General features: G+C 38.7%; 1 protein-coding gene across 1 annotated transcript; it reads right to left on the bottom strand.

Moving 5' to 3' along the window:
- Nucleotides 1–274: 274 nt before the first annotated feature.
- LOC104566110 (homeobox protein CDX-1) lies at nt 275–14,509 on the bottom strand. Its single transcript, XM_010212859.2, has 3 exons — nt 13,934–14,509; nt 4,128–4,273; nt 275–529 (listed from the first exon to the last, which is right to left on the bottom strand). Exons 1-3 carry the CDS (start codon nt 14,364–14,366, stop codon nt 275–277), a joined length of 834 nt encoding a protein of 277 aa, XP_010211161.1. The 5' UTR covers nt 14,367–14,509.
- Nucleotides 14,510–16,380: the final 1,871 nt, after the last annotated feature.

Genomic DNA, 16,380 nt, shown 5'->3' with positions numbered 1-16,380 from the left:
GCTCTCCTCGCTGCCCGTGCCTATCCTGCTGCGTGGAGCCTTTTGCAGCTAGGGCTCCTTGCCCAAGCAGTTCCATTGCCCCAGGAACCTTGCACTATCCTGCAGACCTGGCAAGTGGCTCGTGGTTTACTGTTCTCGAAGCTTTTGTGCACAGAGCTGTGTGTTGCTGGGGTCTCTTGCAAAAGAGCTCCAGCTGTCCTCTCTCTTTCGTACTGCAGTGCTCCATGTACGGTTTGGTTACAGTGTTCATTACGTAACAGCGCTTTAGGCAGCCTCACTGAGAGGCCACTACCTGCTGCAGGCTCCCGCTGTGCTGCAAAGCGCTCATTGGAAGTGGAGGTGGAGGAGGCGGCGGGGGGAATAAAGAACCCGACATTTCTGAATGAGTCTGTTGGTCAGGAACTGGCATGGGGCTCAGTGAGCTAGAGTCACTCTGCATAGAGCCAAGGTTGCTGCCATCAAAATGAGTCATTTTCTTCTTCATTAATTTTCTTTCTTTGGCTCTGCGATTCTGGAACCAGATTTTCACCTGCAGAGGAGCAGAGGAAACATTTTTTCAATTACTAATTGGATGCAGTGTGGCCCTTTATGTATTAAGTCAGGGTATAGGAGAAAATCAACTGCATGAGGACTTCTGAGAAAGGCAGTAGCCAACAGAGCTGTTTGATGTTTGCACTGGAAATCTTTCCTATCTGGGAATCAAATATTTATTGATAGTTTGATGAAGAGCTTTTCAGAGTTTTTTTTTATTATTATTTCTAGAAAGCATATTCTATGGAATAAAAATGTACAAAATCTAATGGATAAGAATCTCATGCATCACTTTGAGAGCCAAAGAACTCTGAGAATATCTTTATGTTGAAAACTGGATGCCTTAGGTCAGAGTAAGTCTAAACCTGTTGTTTGGCAATGGACTGAGGAACAAAAGCTTTCCTGTTTCGAAGGCTGCATGTTAACCGGTTTGGTCCAAAGTGCAAGCCAGAGAATAAGGGGACTGCTGTTCCAAGTAGAAAGGCACCATCTATCAGCACATCCCATCCTGGCTTGTGCATGTGTGCTGCTGCTGGTGCACGGAGGACTTAAAAGAATTATGGAAGCAGTGCCTAAATAGCCTTTTTTTTTTTTTTTTTTTTTTTTTGCATTTATAGATGGAGCAAGAATCTGCTGCTGACTGTGCTTCCCACAGAGTCCACTGCTATATACCATATATGTCATGCTTCATCACAGAAATGCAATCATCTCTGGGGAGAAATGGAGCAACTATGGAGGAGTGCAGGTTTTCAGTTAGATAGTACAATCTGGAGCTAATGCGCAATGCTCTGTTGAAAGAACAGCAGAATTAAACCGAATTTTATCAGGCGCAAAAAGGTAAATATGGTGGGTGAAATGCCTTTGAACATGAATCCACAGTGTTGGATTTAAACCTGTGAATTCCAGCTTTGTCCTTGTTTATCCTTGGAAGTGGCTCTATATTATATCTTGCCTGTGCAATGAGTCAAGCTATCAATCACATTCATCTCTATTCTGTTGTTTTGCCTTTGATATTCAGATGACAAAGGAAGCAATTTTATCACTGTTTTGTATAACACCCAAAGAAAAAAATCAGTCATTTACTGAGAAATAGTGATTTGTGGAGTAGGAAAGAAAAAAGAGTATGATGATCAGAAAATAAACAATTACAAGTCATATTATCTGTGGACATTATGTTGTTTTGAAAGAAACATGGTAGTTAACCCACAGTGTGGCCACAAAGTATCTTAAAGAGTTTGTAGGATAGTCTCAGTGTATTTATTATTGAAGCATTATTTCCATTTTACAGCTGAAGAATTTAGATACAAATAAAGCTTATGGAAATGTGAATCCAGGCTTCTTAAGCCCTAGGCTCTCATCTTGAACGTTTGGCCGTTCCTTCTGTTGCTATAGATGATGGAATATCATTTCAGGGGCAAATGCTGTCCCATTAAAGCAGTAGCATTAAACCTGTAGCATCCTAATTGTCCTCAGCTAATCTAGTATCACCAGTGTGTTCGCCAAAATTCATGGTAAGAGGAAACAGCCTAAAAGTCAAAGTCTAATTTACTTTGTGTTTCTTTTCACTTGATGGTCTCTTTTCTTTCGGTGCCTTTTCAATAGTTGAGCTGTCTTGCAAGTAGCTTTCTCCCCTGAGTCTAATCTTCTTTCTTGTCCTCACCATCTCCTTTATTCCTGTCTTTCTTTATCAGCAGTGCTTCATTTTACCTCTCTATTCTTGATTAGATGTTATGTCTTCCTTCCTTGTCTAAACAATTGTTCTTTGTCTTTTTGTCTTGATTGAGATTTCCTTTCAGTGCCCTGGTTAGGATCTTGGCATAGCCAGTAGAAAAGTTTTCCCAGAAAGATGTTTCAGGGTCTAGGCAGAGCACAGTACATCTAGGATAGTGGATAGTGTATGGTCCGTCAATCGGAGTTTTATATTCATGGGTTGTATAATTCCCTCTTACTCTTATACTTTCAAGAGAGACTTCAATGGAGTTTAGGTATTGTGTGCTCGAGTTAATAATGTTCATAGCACGTATTGATGATGGAGTAGAGCAAACATTACAAGAAATGTTACTGTGATTCCTGTGATAAATGTAAAAAAAAATGTGCCCTTTTTTTGCATCATTGCTTCAAGTATGCTATCAAAAGGATTTTCAGGAATTATAATTGAACTAGGAAGATTCTAGTAAATACTGTTCACTTACAGAAACAAGATCTTAATTTTAAATTTAGCATATTGAAGTCAAATTATTAAGAATTTCTTAGGAAAAATAGAAATAATATTATTTTAATGCCCAATTGAAATAATCTGAATTTTCTATAATTAAATACTTGCACTGAGCTACTGATTGAGAAATGTTTGCAAAATGTCTTTTTGCTTCTCCCTTTCTGTAAGCTCATGTGCAGGTTGGGTGCACCTACATACATACGTACATATACCTATCTACAGTTAGGTATATTTTAGACTTTCCCTGCTTATTAGATCCCACAAACAATGGTGGATCAGGTATAATCTTCAGTGAATGATTTTGAACAGCAATTTACTGAGGTAACAGTGCTGTGATAGTGTAAAATTTGCAAATAAAAAACTAACGAGCCTAGTATTCCCTGAAATCTGTTAACGGATATCCTTCAATAGCACTTTTAATTTTATATTTAACTGCCTATTTCAGTGTACTGTGTTTAACTTTGCAGTAAACCAGAAGAGAACATATGCTCAGCCCATGTTGTGAGACTCTTTGTGAGAGATCTGGCTTGGCACATCTTAGTTGTGTGCATGAGCCAGCTGATCAGGGAAGTGCTTTAGAGCCAGGGGCCTTCTAACCAATTTCCCTTTGAGAGGAGGTAGTAGAGTCTTTGTGTACAGCAGTAATAATATTCAGCCCTTGGGATTACATATTGAGGAATGTGGCACTGACTGGATCCCAAACCAATTTGCATTTATCTCTTGGTTCAGGAAGATAGTGGTCTTGATTTAAGTAACAGGAAAACATGTGGTATTGGTGAAGGGAAAGAGGAGGGAGAAAAAATATCAAATGTGTAGGAAATCTTTAACAAAAGCTAAAGGGCAATTAAAGAAATTAATACTTTTGGTATCTGGTATGGACTTGAATTCATTCAGTGGCTGCATCTTTGCTGAGACCAGCCTCATTGAAATTATAACCAGCTCTGAAATTGGTTCTAGAGGTCCTGTTGACTTCAGCAAAACCAGGACTTCTGCCTAGAAATTTTTGCAAGAATTTCTCTCTGCTATCACTACCCCAGTAAAGGAGAGAGAGCTTCAGCAGTATTTGGGGGGAATTTATGAACTTCCGTTTCTAAGAACAGGCCTGTACTTAAGACTCTTTGTTGCTTTTTCTCTGCAGGTGTGTAGCTCACTGCTTGCGTTATTGGAGCTGAATTAGTGCTATTTAGCAAGGAGGGCAAAGGCAGCCATCAGGCACTTCAGCTTTGAGTGGGAGGGGGCAGCTTGAGCTGCGAGGGGAATCCAGTCACAGTGTTCACTTACTGGAGGTATTAGCATTTCTGTGTTGTTAACCAGTGCTATTATGTCCTCTGCAGCAATAATAAATTCAAAGGAAACCCTGAGCGGGTAAGCCATACTCTACCTGTCTCTCAGAAAGTCTTAGGTTTGCAGCAAGTTCAGACTTCCTCCTGATTGTAATGTATCTGTTGTAATGAAATTCCTTCTCTAATTCTAATCTCTGATGATCTGTGTAAACCACCCGGTACTTCTCTCTTGTTCTTGTTTTACCTGTTTTGAGAAAAGAACACATAGCTTCAAGCTAGAATTTTTAAAATTCAGTAACACAAAATATCTGACTTACATTTGAAAATAAGTTTGTGGGTGTTTTAGGCCTGATTCTCTATGCACTTACCCAGGGCAACTCCCTTGACTGCTGTGGACTTGATCTTGATTTACAAGGCAGGAATTTAGACCATCAGATTTTGGTTTTACTCTTTAGTAAATAGATGACAATCTGGTGTTTAGATTATAACCCTTGTGTTATCATTAGGGAAATCAAAGGTGGTCTTGTTAAGAACTAGGAGCCAGGAAATCTGGGTTGTGCTCCAAGCTCAAATGCAGACTTCCTGCATAGTGTTAAATTGCTCAGTTTTTCCATCTCTAAAGCTTATATAATACTATTTGCTTCCAAAGGAAATTGTGAAGTGTATTTTACTGCATAGAAAATATTGAAATCTTCCAAAGTTCCTCATTTCTTGTTTCTGTAAAAATTCACGTAATACTGTTGTTTCAGTTTGGAGGTCATCTGGCCTGATCTATTCATGACTTAACAGCAGCCCAAAGAAGAGTTACAAATTTTCAGATGACAATAGCAAAATGGGGAAAAATAAAGCAGTAAGGTTTAGCTAGGATAGTGAACAATACTAGAACTGCAGCGTCTGTTCTCTGCAAGCACCATTGCTACCTCATTGAGGGGTTGGTACAGCAGACTGAACCAGGCAGAGCTCAGCAGCACTTGAGGTTGCTAAAAGGTAATGACAAATGACATGAACAATGAAGACAGATTCAAGTAGCTGAAATTATAAGGACTCAATACCGGCTAATTTCTCAGGACAGACTTTCTTGCCTTTTAGATGAGAATGGGACATGCTGCTGATGTTCCCTTTGTCACCCACCTTTCCTCCTTTCTTCATATCAGGCAATCAAAATATCAAAAATATCAAAAAAACATGGCACGTCAGCCCTTCCCTAAAGACTTGCCACATTTTGGAAAGATTAGATCACTGATGTGCTAAGACCAGTGTTATCGGGCTCATCAGTAGTGCCTTTTTCTTTAGCTTGTGCTTCATTGTTTATCTGTACTCATCTGGATATTTCTTACATATATATTTAGACTGTAAATTGTCTGGGACAGGGCATGTGTTTTTATTTGATATTGTTTCACAGTACCATCTGTGTAGTGGTACTAGTTAGTGATTCTTTGGGTCCTTGCTAGTCACTGTGATAGTATAATTAATTATTAATTCTAAAGTTCTTTCATATCATGCATAAAACTTGAGGCATATTGGGGCTTGCTGCCTTTTACAGTCACTGCAGACTTTGCATAGCTTTGTGCTATCCTCTGGAAAGGTTGTGTGACTGTATAATTTTTGCAAAAAGGGGTTCCTCAGACTGGTAAGGCTTACACACTTAAGAGTAATTAATTTTGAAAGGAGAACGCTGACAGATTTTCAGGCTGTGAGTTGAGCTGGAGGTTTCAAAGGCCTCACTCCTCTGCAGCCCCTCCTTTCAGACTCCTTGCTTTTGAACTTTTAATAGTGGCTAAAGGTTTGGTCTAAAGATTAACAGAATCTTGAAGTAGTTTATACCTTAATTCAGGACTTGATTTCATAGACTTTTTCCCTCCATCTGTGAAGGGAGATGTAGGATTTAGTTCCTTGTTTTAGTAACTGGACATAGTTCAAGATTACATTACTTCTCACTTGCTATATAAATGCCTACATCACACGGTAATAACTTGACAGCCATATCACTTTTTCTCTTTCATTTTATTTGACAATTAGTGCTGTGTTAATTGTAAGAATTTTTGGCTTAGTATGATAGTATTTACATAATAAAGACCTTAGGGCACTGATCCTTTTTGTACTCTTTGGGAAGATCCAGGTGCAGACCTGTTTAGCACTAGAAGTCCTGGGCACTGCAATGCTGTAAGCAAATATTGTTGTGTCTCTGGTTGTGGACAGTAACAGGTCCCCTAGTGAGACAGGCTGTCTCTAAGACTCGTCCTAGGCTTGTAGATCATGGTCTAAATGAGAATTTTCTCCTTCAGCTCCATGCTGCTCCACCCTGGGAAAACGGTATGCATTAGTAGTGAATTTGCAGCGATATGGGCATTTTCTCTTCAGGTTATTTACTGGAGTATTTCAACAGGAGGAACTGATGGAGACATGTTCAAATTGGTTGCCTTTGTTGGGGTTTCTGCTTATTCCCCATAACCAAAATTATTTCCGCTTGAATCAGATAAGTTCCCAGTGAATGTTCTGCCATGCTGTGTCTTACTATGGTAGGTGCCTGAGACTATTTTTTCTTTCAGTAGAATTTCTACTGTTGTGAAACTGTATTGAAAGCAGAATTAGCCCAATTATGTTTACCCTGATAATTGAGTGAAAAGTGATGCTAATTCTATAATATTATAGAATTTGAGAGTCCCTGGAGAACAGTGGTGATTCAGTTCAGCTCGCATAAATATCAAGACATTTGTTTTCTTTCTTTAGGAGGGTAAATTGTTTGTTTAACATATAATCAGTTGTTTTAGTGTATAATGCCTTGCTGTATATTTTTTTAACTTTTGATCTTTCTAGCCTCTGTTTTGGTTATTTTTTTCCCTCTTTAAATGTGAATTTGGGGTCATTCTATGGGACAAAGCGCCTACAATGTTTCCATAGTTCTGCTTTATATTGTTAAGAGTATACAAAGAGCAACAAGGTGATCTTATCTCCAATTCTATTCTCATTCAGAAGCCATAGACAAATATCAGATGGTCTTCTGTTGCCAAAACAAGGTGGTAAATGTCAAGATACACCTTCATGCTTTTGATTTTAAGTGAAAAAATGTTTATTATCAGAAGAGGAATGTTTTTCTTTACTCTTTAAACTGAAGAAGAAATGAAATGTATTTGGAAAACAGAACTTTTTCTCTTACAGAATTCTTTAGTGTCATATAAGTACTCTATTTTTTATTTTTATTAATTTCTGATCCTTTTTGAAGGGCATTGGTAGCTTTTGCATCTAGTTTATTTCTCTAAAGGAAATTAAAAGAAAGAAAAAGAGAATACATCTTTCCTAAAAGTAAAAAAAAATCTGAGTGAAAATCTCTATGATCTACCAGCTAAATATTATCTTCAATAATCTGATTCTTTGAGAGTAATATCTTGTGTGTGAAACAGCAGAGAGGGAGATCTGAGATTGGCCAGGGCCTTCCAGGAGGGTACTTTTTGTTCTGTCAATGTCATGTTTTACTGTGTTAGGCCTATGCCCTTATCTGTCAGGGACAGACTTCCTAGAGACTTTGTTGGGTGCTGGGTTGGAATTACACTGAATATAACATCTCCCCTCAAACGCAAAGTATATTTTTCATATATTTTCCAAAGTTAAATGAACAGTAGCAAAAAAAACAGTCTGTAAGCAATCTGATACTTTAGCCTCTAATTCTGCTTGAATTGACCCTCTCTGTGTTTCTTAACAAATCTTGCAAATTTTATAGTTCGATTGCTTGCAGTAGTGCATTTTATTTCAAATAGAAATATTACCTGAGTTAAACTTGAGGTAGGATTTATGAATTAACCTCAGAGGGGGCAGAAGGATCTTCCTTAATTTCTCAAACTTCTTTAGAAGCTAATGAATGTAATCATCCAAAGCTAAAAGTTATTTTTTTAATCCAATCCATTAGTGAAATGCCATTTATTTTACCCATTTAGATAGGTGAGTGAAATTAACATCTAACTTTCTAAAATCTTAATTAATCTTTTAGTGAGGAGTAAGGTTTATAATTTTAATCAGCAACATAGTATCATTTTTATTGCAACATAGTATCAGTTTTATTGGAACTTTTTTATCCTGGACAATTATCCCAGGGAATTGCAAGTGACTGGGGAGGTTATCAGTAGTTAAAGCAGCTGCTTTGAAGCAGCTACCTTTGTAGTATGACTGCTTTTGGCGTGGCATTGGGGGGATTGCATTCCCCGGCTCTGCCGAGCTGTTTAAGTACAATGAGTTTTGTCAAAAACTTATTTCACAAATAACAACTGTCTGAGAGTGCTTCTAGAGTGACACAAAATCCCAAAATCACGATCTGATTCTGTGATACCCACTTCAGCAATTTTTGTGACTGGCCAAGTTTTGAAGTGGGGGAAGGGAAGAGCTTTCCTATTGGCCATAAAATTCACAGAGCGTTTCTTCTGAAGACAATAAAGCGCGGGGAAGGCCTCTTTATTTGCTGTGAAAATCATCACCCTTTCCGGCAATATAACTCCTGAAGAAAAGAGGGAGAAGGAAGAGACAAGACTGCATATCAAAGCAAAGAGAAGTGTTAAAAGGGTCTGTTGCCTCAATATGACAGATAGGCCTCAAAACCCCGGACAATGTAGCCCAGGAAAGGAAAAAAAAAATACCATCAGACCTCACAACTAGTTTACAAAGCAAAATAAATTAGCATTAGAACTGGCCCTGGCCCCTTTCTCAGTGCCTCCTCTCTTAACTGTGCAGGAATGCCCTTGTCTTCTGTAAATTGGCATCATTCATAAAAATCCAGCAGCTACCTAACTTAGAAGGTATCAGAGCACAGAATAGTGTCAGGTTACTTGCAGAGCATCATGATCTCAATGACATAGGTTAATACTGCTTCAGAGGGAGTTAACGTCAGTACCTGATGCCTGGAATACAACTTAAGTTAGAAATGTGGAATGTTTTTCTGGCCTGGAGATAGGCTCAGTTCAGATGCGCATCTTTGTGTTAGCTCACTATGAAGGGAGAGACTAGAGATAGGTTTTGAGCTTATGATAAAGCCTTCAGATATCAGGACCCAAAGTTTTGTGTTGGGCCTATCTCTAAATATTTATGCACTTATTTTATCCATTAGAAAAGGCCGAATTCACTTTAGGTTGATTTTACTGACCTAACTGAAATTGTGAAAAAAAAAAAAAAGTATTTTAAAATTAGTTTGGAAGCAGGACATTGTGCTGCACAGGACATTCTGCAGAAGTTAACTTTTAAAAAATCCTTGTCATTGTGATAGAAAATGTTATACAGGCCCAATCCTCTATAAAATGCCTAATTCCTGCCAGAATTCTTACTGAGATGAGCAGGACTATTCATCATTGCAGAATTGGATGCATAAGGGTTTGTGAAACATGGTGAAATTCCGTGTTTATATTTTCTGGTGGGCCTTGCTCATTTGTTCTTGTTATACATATTGAGATGACTCATGCTAAAAAGAAGAGAAACAGAATCAAAATCTGTCAGGCGACTTGCAGAAGTCTCCCTGTGTTTTGCTCACTTCTGTTACTGAACAGTACTTTAAAACACTGCTATGTTTTCCGTCTATTATGGATATCTTCTACTATTCTGTAATAAAGCTTATTGGCTAAATTCTGTTCTTCGGTTTGTTAGTGTAAACTGTTCTAGTGTAGTTTATTAATCTTCTTCATACAGAAGTAACTGAATCCAGAGCAGAGTCATCTTTTGTCACTTTTCAGCAATGACTGGGCAGCCTCACTGTGTGGATTTTATTTGGCAGAAGGACACAAGAGCGGAAAACCTGTAGAAAAAGCAGGCTTATAAGTGGCAAGATCAGGGGAAGTTCCACTGCCAGTGAGGTGCAAGGCTAAATACAGGTGATTAACTAAAAAATTTTCAAGTGTTATATGTTCTTTAGGCATGTTGACGATATGGTATGGCTAGTTCAGAGGCTTGTTTCTCTTCCTTAGAATTGAGAGAATATAACATCTTTCTTCTGTAAAGACTAGATGCTCTACATTTACACAGGTTACACTACATTAGCAATGATGCCATCAGCACGTCATCATCAGAAGAAGTCTTTGTATGTTCAAAGTAAATCTTTTATTAAACAAGAGTGACAGGAGCATTATCATGTACAGGAAATGTGTGTGTCTGCTTATAATTAGCTTCCCTCTGTTTCAAAGCTCTTGCCCTTCTTATTTTACAGTAACATGAGTGCAGATCTTTGGGAGTATTTTAGGCTTTGTGACTAAATTCTCATTGCTGCTGAAACTGCCTGGAAATTAACTATTCAGACATATTTTGTTAGACGTGATTTTACATCAGTTTTTGTTGATTTCTCACAGAGACAAAAAGAAAAGTCTACTCCTTTGTGAAAATATTCATATACCTCTACAAAAATAATGAAACCAAGAAGAGAAGCCTTATGACTTGCTCTAGGATAGTTTTCTTCTGCTTTTCATCAGAGAATTTGACAGTTGTCATGCTATTGATGTGCATGTGTGTGTGTAGCATTTGTAGCCTTGCCAGCCCAAATCCCTCATACTCATGGCTTTGTTCTGTTCTCTGTTATAACTGCTAGTTTCCCTCCCTTTGCTTCTCCTTTCAAACTGATAATTTAGAAAGGGAGAGGGGAAACAGGAGTGGTATTAAGGCCTTTTTTTTACCTGTGTTCTTGGGTGAAAATACTAGATAGTTAAGACTTTCTCCTTGAAGTGTTCTGAGCCAAAATGCACATGTTTTCTCCTATCTCTTGAACACCCTCAAGAACGCAGTGGACAATCCTTGTAGCTTACTCATCCTGTTTGTAGGATCAGTCTTGCCAGTTCTCAAGGGTGCTGGGAGAGTTATGGAGCCAGACATCCTCTGACCAGGCAATGCTGGTTGAAAGTCTCGTGAGGTCTTTGCTGTGGGGCATGCATAGCAGCACCACTAGACCAGTATGATGGCCTCAGAACAAATCCTGAGATCTTGTAGAGGGTTCAAGTAGCATGATTTCATGAACATCACATAACGTCAGCTGAACACATGGTCTTATATTTGTTGTTGTTTTTGGAGTTACACAGGATAAGACCAAATAGAAGTAATTGCTTTTGTTATTCCAGGTAAACTGAATGAATGAAAGAATATAGAAAGATCTCTAGGATATGACACAGTGGTAGAAAACTCAATGTAAGTGTTTTATTTGTCATCTGCCAGTTCACGAGGCCAGGAAGCATCAATAAGAGAAGCTAGTCATGAATCTCTGGAGGTGCAAATGTCCTTGATTCTCCTCCTGTCTTGTTACTCACAAGTCAGACTACCATGGAAAGAATCTCTCTAGATTTTAAAGGGATATGATTCCTGACACATTTCCTTCAGACTTACAAGATCATAATGCAAAAAATCACTTGCTTTAATAGTTTGTGCTTTAATAGTTTCCATGGTGAAATAGTATTATTATTACTCACTAGTGTTTTGCACCAGTTAATGAGCAAATAATCAAACTCATTTGTCTAATTTCTATTTTGATAGAGTTGCTCTGGGTGAGTCTGAGCCACAGTTTCTCCATCTTTCAAATAAGAATAGTAGTTCATATCTATTTCACAGGCAATAAGAATAGTTAATATATAATAGGTGCATTCATCAGCTTCTGTTTATACAAAACCTCTACTGAGTTTGCTAATGGCTTTTCAAAATGACAGAAGGGTCATACTCAATGTACTTATTCAACTTAAGAATGTAAAGAGTGGCAGATTCAGTCTAACAGATATCTCTTCATTTTGATTGTGATCCAGCAAACAACCTCTGTGCTTGCGTCCTGTCCAGTCAGATGTTTAAAGTCACTGGCAAATCTAAACTCATTTAACTGCTTAGCTAGTTCTGACCCGTTAGTGTTAGTTGCTGTTAGTATTCATTTTGATTTTGGGGGAGGGGAAGCGGAGGAAAAACAAAATTGTTTATGTTTTGAAACAGAGGAAGAGGAGGGAGTGAGGAAAAAGAAACTGACTGAAATTTATTGGAACTGAGCATTCATGGCATATGAAAAAAAGCACGGAATGAATGGGTAGGCTCCCACTAATTTCAGAGGGCCTTATGCTGGCCTGTGAACATTTGAGGGGATGTGGTTTTAGGACATGCTGATATTTCCAATTCCTCTTGAGTTGAAGTTTCTCAGTATCTTGCTGGCCCAGTCTCCCAGCACAGCCAGTGAGTGCTCTGACCCTTGCAGGCTTGGGATATGGGCTGTTACAAAGTGGTTGGATCCATACTGTCTATTATATATTGCACAGTGCCTCCCCTTATTAGAAGGGGCAGCACAAGCAGGCCAGGAGATCAGATCTTTCATGCAGAGAGGCTGTATTTTAAATCCACAGGAGCAAGAGACAGGTAAGTAGAGAGGAGAAGAACTGCATTTTTTCCTAAGTTTTCTGCCATCAGAAATTATATGGTAAATCATATGGTTTGTGAGCAATTTCATTGCCCTCATAAGGAGTGCACAGAATTATGTCATAAATTTTTGCAAGATCAGGCCTTCTTGCTTTTTCTTGGGTAGCATGCAGTGAACAATAAATGTGGTTTAAAGAAAGAAAAATCTATTTCTTGTATTTGGAAGAATTCTTTTTACCCAGAGTAACAGCTTATGCTGGGGATTGTCATATTCGTTTCTGCGGACTATCCGTAAAGTTGTAGTCACAGAAAGTAATGACTTTATCCATGCAGATTAGATGCACTATTTTAACAAAGGCAATTCATGTATCTAGTTAATTTTATTTTTCTAGAGCATGTTTTAAATAGTTATGTTTCCATCAGAGACTGAGTCAGAACTTGCTTTAAAAATCATTATTTACAGGGATATGTGGAACAGAGTTGGCAAGAAGGACTGAAAGGAAAGGAAGCTTCCTAAAAATATAATACTGAAATACTCTGGCCATCTCTTTGGAGGATATACTGAACAGCCCTAATTCCTACTGATCTCAGTGCATGTCAGAACTCAGCAGCCCTTCAGAGGATCAAATACCTTTATAGCAGATTGTGCCTTAGTTCTTTTCAGGCAGTTTCCTCCTCTTTCTCCTGTCATGCTCACCTGTTTTGTTCCATTCTTTTTTTTTTTTTTTCCTGCTGTCTGATCTAAGGTACAGACAGTTGGTTTGGAGATATTTAGTAGTTGTACTTTTTATTGTTGTTGTTATTATTCCTTTCTAGAATTAAAGGGAGTCTTTGCCTGAAGCATCATGACTTATCTTTACTTTTTAAATGCAGTTGAAGCATCATTTTTCACTCATGAGCTATTGTGCAATGGAGATTGGCCTGTCAAGGTATTAACTGGTTGTATTAGGATGGATCTTTGTGTTCCTTTGTGCATATTCCAAAAGCTAGCACTACAAAGTGAACCAGCCTTTCCTTATCATTCCTGCTTTAATTTGACTCATTGTTTGATATTACCCATCTCATTTCATTTCAATGTTCTGAATAAGGAGATTTGAGAAGGTCGCTACTAACACACAATCTTATGTCCAACACTTCACATTTTACTTGAGTCTTTCATGTCTGCTCTAAAACATCAGGAAAATAAGCAAAGTATTGGGAAAAATTAAGCTTTCTTCATGGTTTCTGTCCACAGATATGTGTCCTCATTCGAATCTATAGGACTTTTGTTAAAAGCAATTACACAAAGTTCACAACTTTTTTTTTTTTAACATATTATCTTGATTGAAAGCACTTTGCTGTTGAGCAAATGTCACTTCTTTTTCATCTGCCCCAGCATTAAAAGTCAAGCAAGAGATATAGAAAACCATCTAATCAAAGACACTCTCCAATAACAGAATTGATATTTAAGTGCTAGCAAAAGAATCGTTCAAAGCAGCTAGGATTTTTAAAAGATGTTTCCTGTAAACAGGAAACTTGGCAAAAATAAAACCTCTTCTCAGCATAAAACTCAGTGCTCTCATACCTGTGGAAGTGGATTGCACCGTTTTCCGCATCCATTCGTAAGAGCTGTGCCGTTGGCTGGTGGGAGAGATTTGCTGGGCATTAGGTGCGTCTGCGGGAGGTAACCCCCCAGCTGCAGCGGGATGCAGGGAGCTGTAATCAGCAGAGCTGTAGGAGACCTGCCCAGGAGAGGAGCCGTTGATCTGCGCAGCAGCGGCGGTGCTGGAGGGTCCCGGGCCATAAGTGGTCCAGTCATCCCTCTGCGGGCCGTAGTGAGGTGCCCAGGGCCCCGCAGGCTGGCCATGGTTGTCCAGAGCCGGCACATGATGATATCCCATGTAATCTGGATAGGACGGAGTGGACACAAAGTTTTGCACAGGCAGGTTGTTGCTGCTGCACCTTGCAGATCCTGGATACATGCTGGTTTCCTTATCCAAAAGGTAACTCACATACATGATGCTCACAGCCTGGCTTTGTCTTGCTGGGACATCCTGCTCCTCACAGTGTTTGTTTGATCTCTCTTCCCCTCCTCTTTCTTTCTCTCTCTTTTCTAGCCCTGACTGGCTCTATAAATGACTCACGCCAGCCCTGATGTCCCTTTACTACACATGATTAACAATGGTGTTACCAGGTGCTGGTGGTAACAGTTTACTAAGGTCCTGCCTGATGTCACAGATAACTGCCTGCCCCAAAATTACATTTGCATTCAAATGAAGGGCTGACCATGCAGGCAACCCCACCTTGCTGCTAGTTCCAGTGCTTCCTTTCTCACAGACCCTTTATGTATTGCGCTCCTGGTTCTATACTCTTTAGATGTAGTTTGAAATCTCATGGTCTTCAGTGCACTGCATGCATTATTAACTGATGACTGTGCAGGCAGTACAAATAGTACTTTACTTGTGCAGTATTTGGCAGACTCTCACTTCAGGCTTTAGGTTATAGTAAATAAAAGGCTGATATCTGTTAGTCCGGTAGTCTTTTCTTACAATATGCTATATAATTATATTTTTAACTGAAATCAAAGGGCTAGTTCAGCCCTTACATACTCACATGAGCGTTTCTTTTGACTTCAGTCCTTAGCCTATGTGGGAGAGCACTTACCAGCCACAGTAACCCTATTGATTTTAACATTACAAAGGGTACACAAGAAGTCTCATAGTCATTTTGAGCATTTGTTCATACGCATAGTCTTGTTGATGTTAGCAAGCCTATTCATGAGCTGGCTGCTTGCCACTCTGATTGAAGTTTCTCCATTCTAGCTTACAATGTTAACAGAAAGAGAATCTGTTATTGAGAGAATGCAGAATTTGTCACTCTCCCCATGCCTATATCTGGTTTGTGATATTGAAATGAGTGGTGGGTTTCCCTAAAGATGTTTCTGTTCCCATTGCTGTGATTCTTCACAATAAGTAGCGCTGTTGCTTATAAATAGGGAAACAAAATACAGGCTCTTAGCATAAAAACAGCTTCCTGTCTTTCAGGAGAAATCCTGCATTAATAAATAATAAATTCTTATGAGATTATTTATAACCAGGAGTAAGAGATGAAAGTGTTGATTTTTTTTAATGGGCTAGAAACCTTGGCATTGTCTCTTAATGAGAATTTGTTATGTTTTCATTCCTGTTCCTTTAATGATGTGATACTTAATTGCACCTTTATTAATGAACTGGCTGGTTAAAAGGATATTTTTGTTAAACAGGTGCAAAGTATAATGAGTTTTTTCTTTGTTCTGAGGTGTATTTTTTCTTTAAGAGTCTTTTGCACCTTAACCTTAACACCATACGAACTTACAGGTTCCTCCTCCCGGTTCTCAGGAGGGAAGAATCACTTCACACACCTGACGAAGCTGTTTTTTCCTTTCCTGGGGGAAAGGTCTGTGGACCGTATTCGCACAGTGGTTTGTGACTGTAGTTCTGGGAATCTTTTTTGATTCTAAAAATGGCTAGATGGATAAGTCCAAGCTTTCTGTGAGTATTGTTCAGATTTTCCTACTGTGCATTTCAGCAAAACTTAGGCTTTTTTTCTGTTTTCTTCTTGAGTATTTGGAAGATGATATTTTGTGGGCGTAACTGTTGAAAGGTATTTTAAAAATCACAAGTGGGGGAAGTTTGCAGAAGTAGTTTATTGTATTCATGCATGTGAGCTTATTCAGTCGCAATTTACACATGCGAGACAGCCATCCAGTCAATATGAACAAGTACTGCTATGGCTAGAGACTGCTGAGATCTATGGAATTCCCTGATCTGTGACTTGTGTCTGAACAGCCTGAATCTTCTGTGTTAGCAACAAAAATCATTCATCTCTCTTTGTTTTGCTGTCCCTAGACAGCTTGTGGCTCAATGCAATGGGATTTCAGTTCTTCAGCACAACCTAGTTAAACTGTCTTTTTTTCTAGCACCAACTCCCTCTTTTTAGTCATTTAGAAATGCATGGAATCAGTGAGGAATGTGGTTGTTAGTAGCTGTCAAG

This window comes from Tinamus guttatus, unplaced genomic scaffold (genome assembly GCF_059628265.1).
Source record: "Tinamus guttatus ecotype Peru unplaced genomic scaffold, ASM5962826v1 Tinamus_guttatus_pri_ptg000287l, whole genome shotgun sequence".
Lineage (NCBI taxonomy): Eukaryota > Metazoa > Chordata > Aves > Tinamiformes > Tinamidae > Tinamus > Tinamus guttatus.
The sequence above is the reverse complement of the archived record's forward strand: the minus strand, read 5'-3'. Positions and strand labels throughout refer to the sequence as shown.

Bases quoted from the DNA above. Each gene is read 5' to 3' on its own strand.
- LOC104566110 (XM_010212859.2), bottom strand. From the start codon at position 14,366: ATGTATGTGAGTTACCTTTTGGATAAGGAAACCAGCATGTATCCAGGA. The intron at 4,274-13,933 runs GTATGAGAGCAC...TTCTCAAAACAG, and splicing joins GGTGCAATCCACTTCCACAG to GTAAAACAAGAACAAGAGAG. The intron at 530-4,127 runs GTAGAGTATGGC...GCTCCTCTGCAG, and splicing joins TAAGACTTTCTGAGAGACAG to GTGAAAATCTGGTTCCAGAA.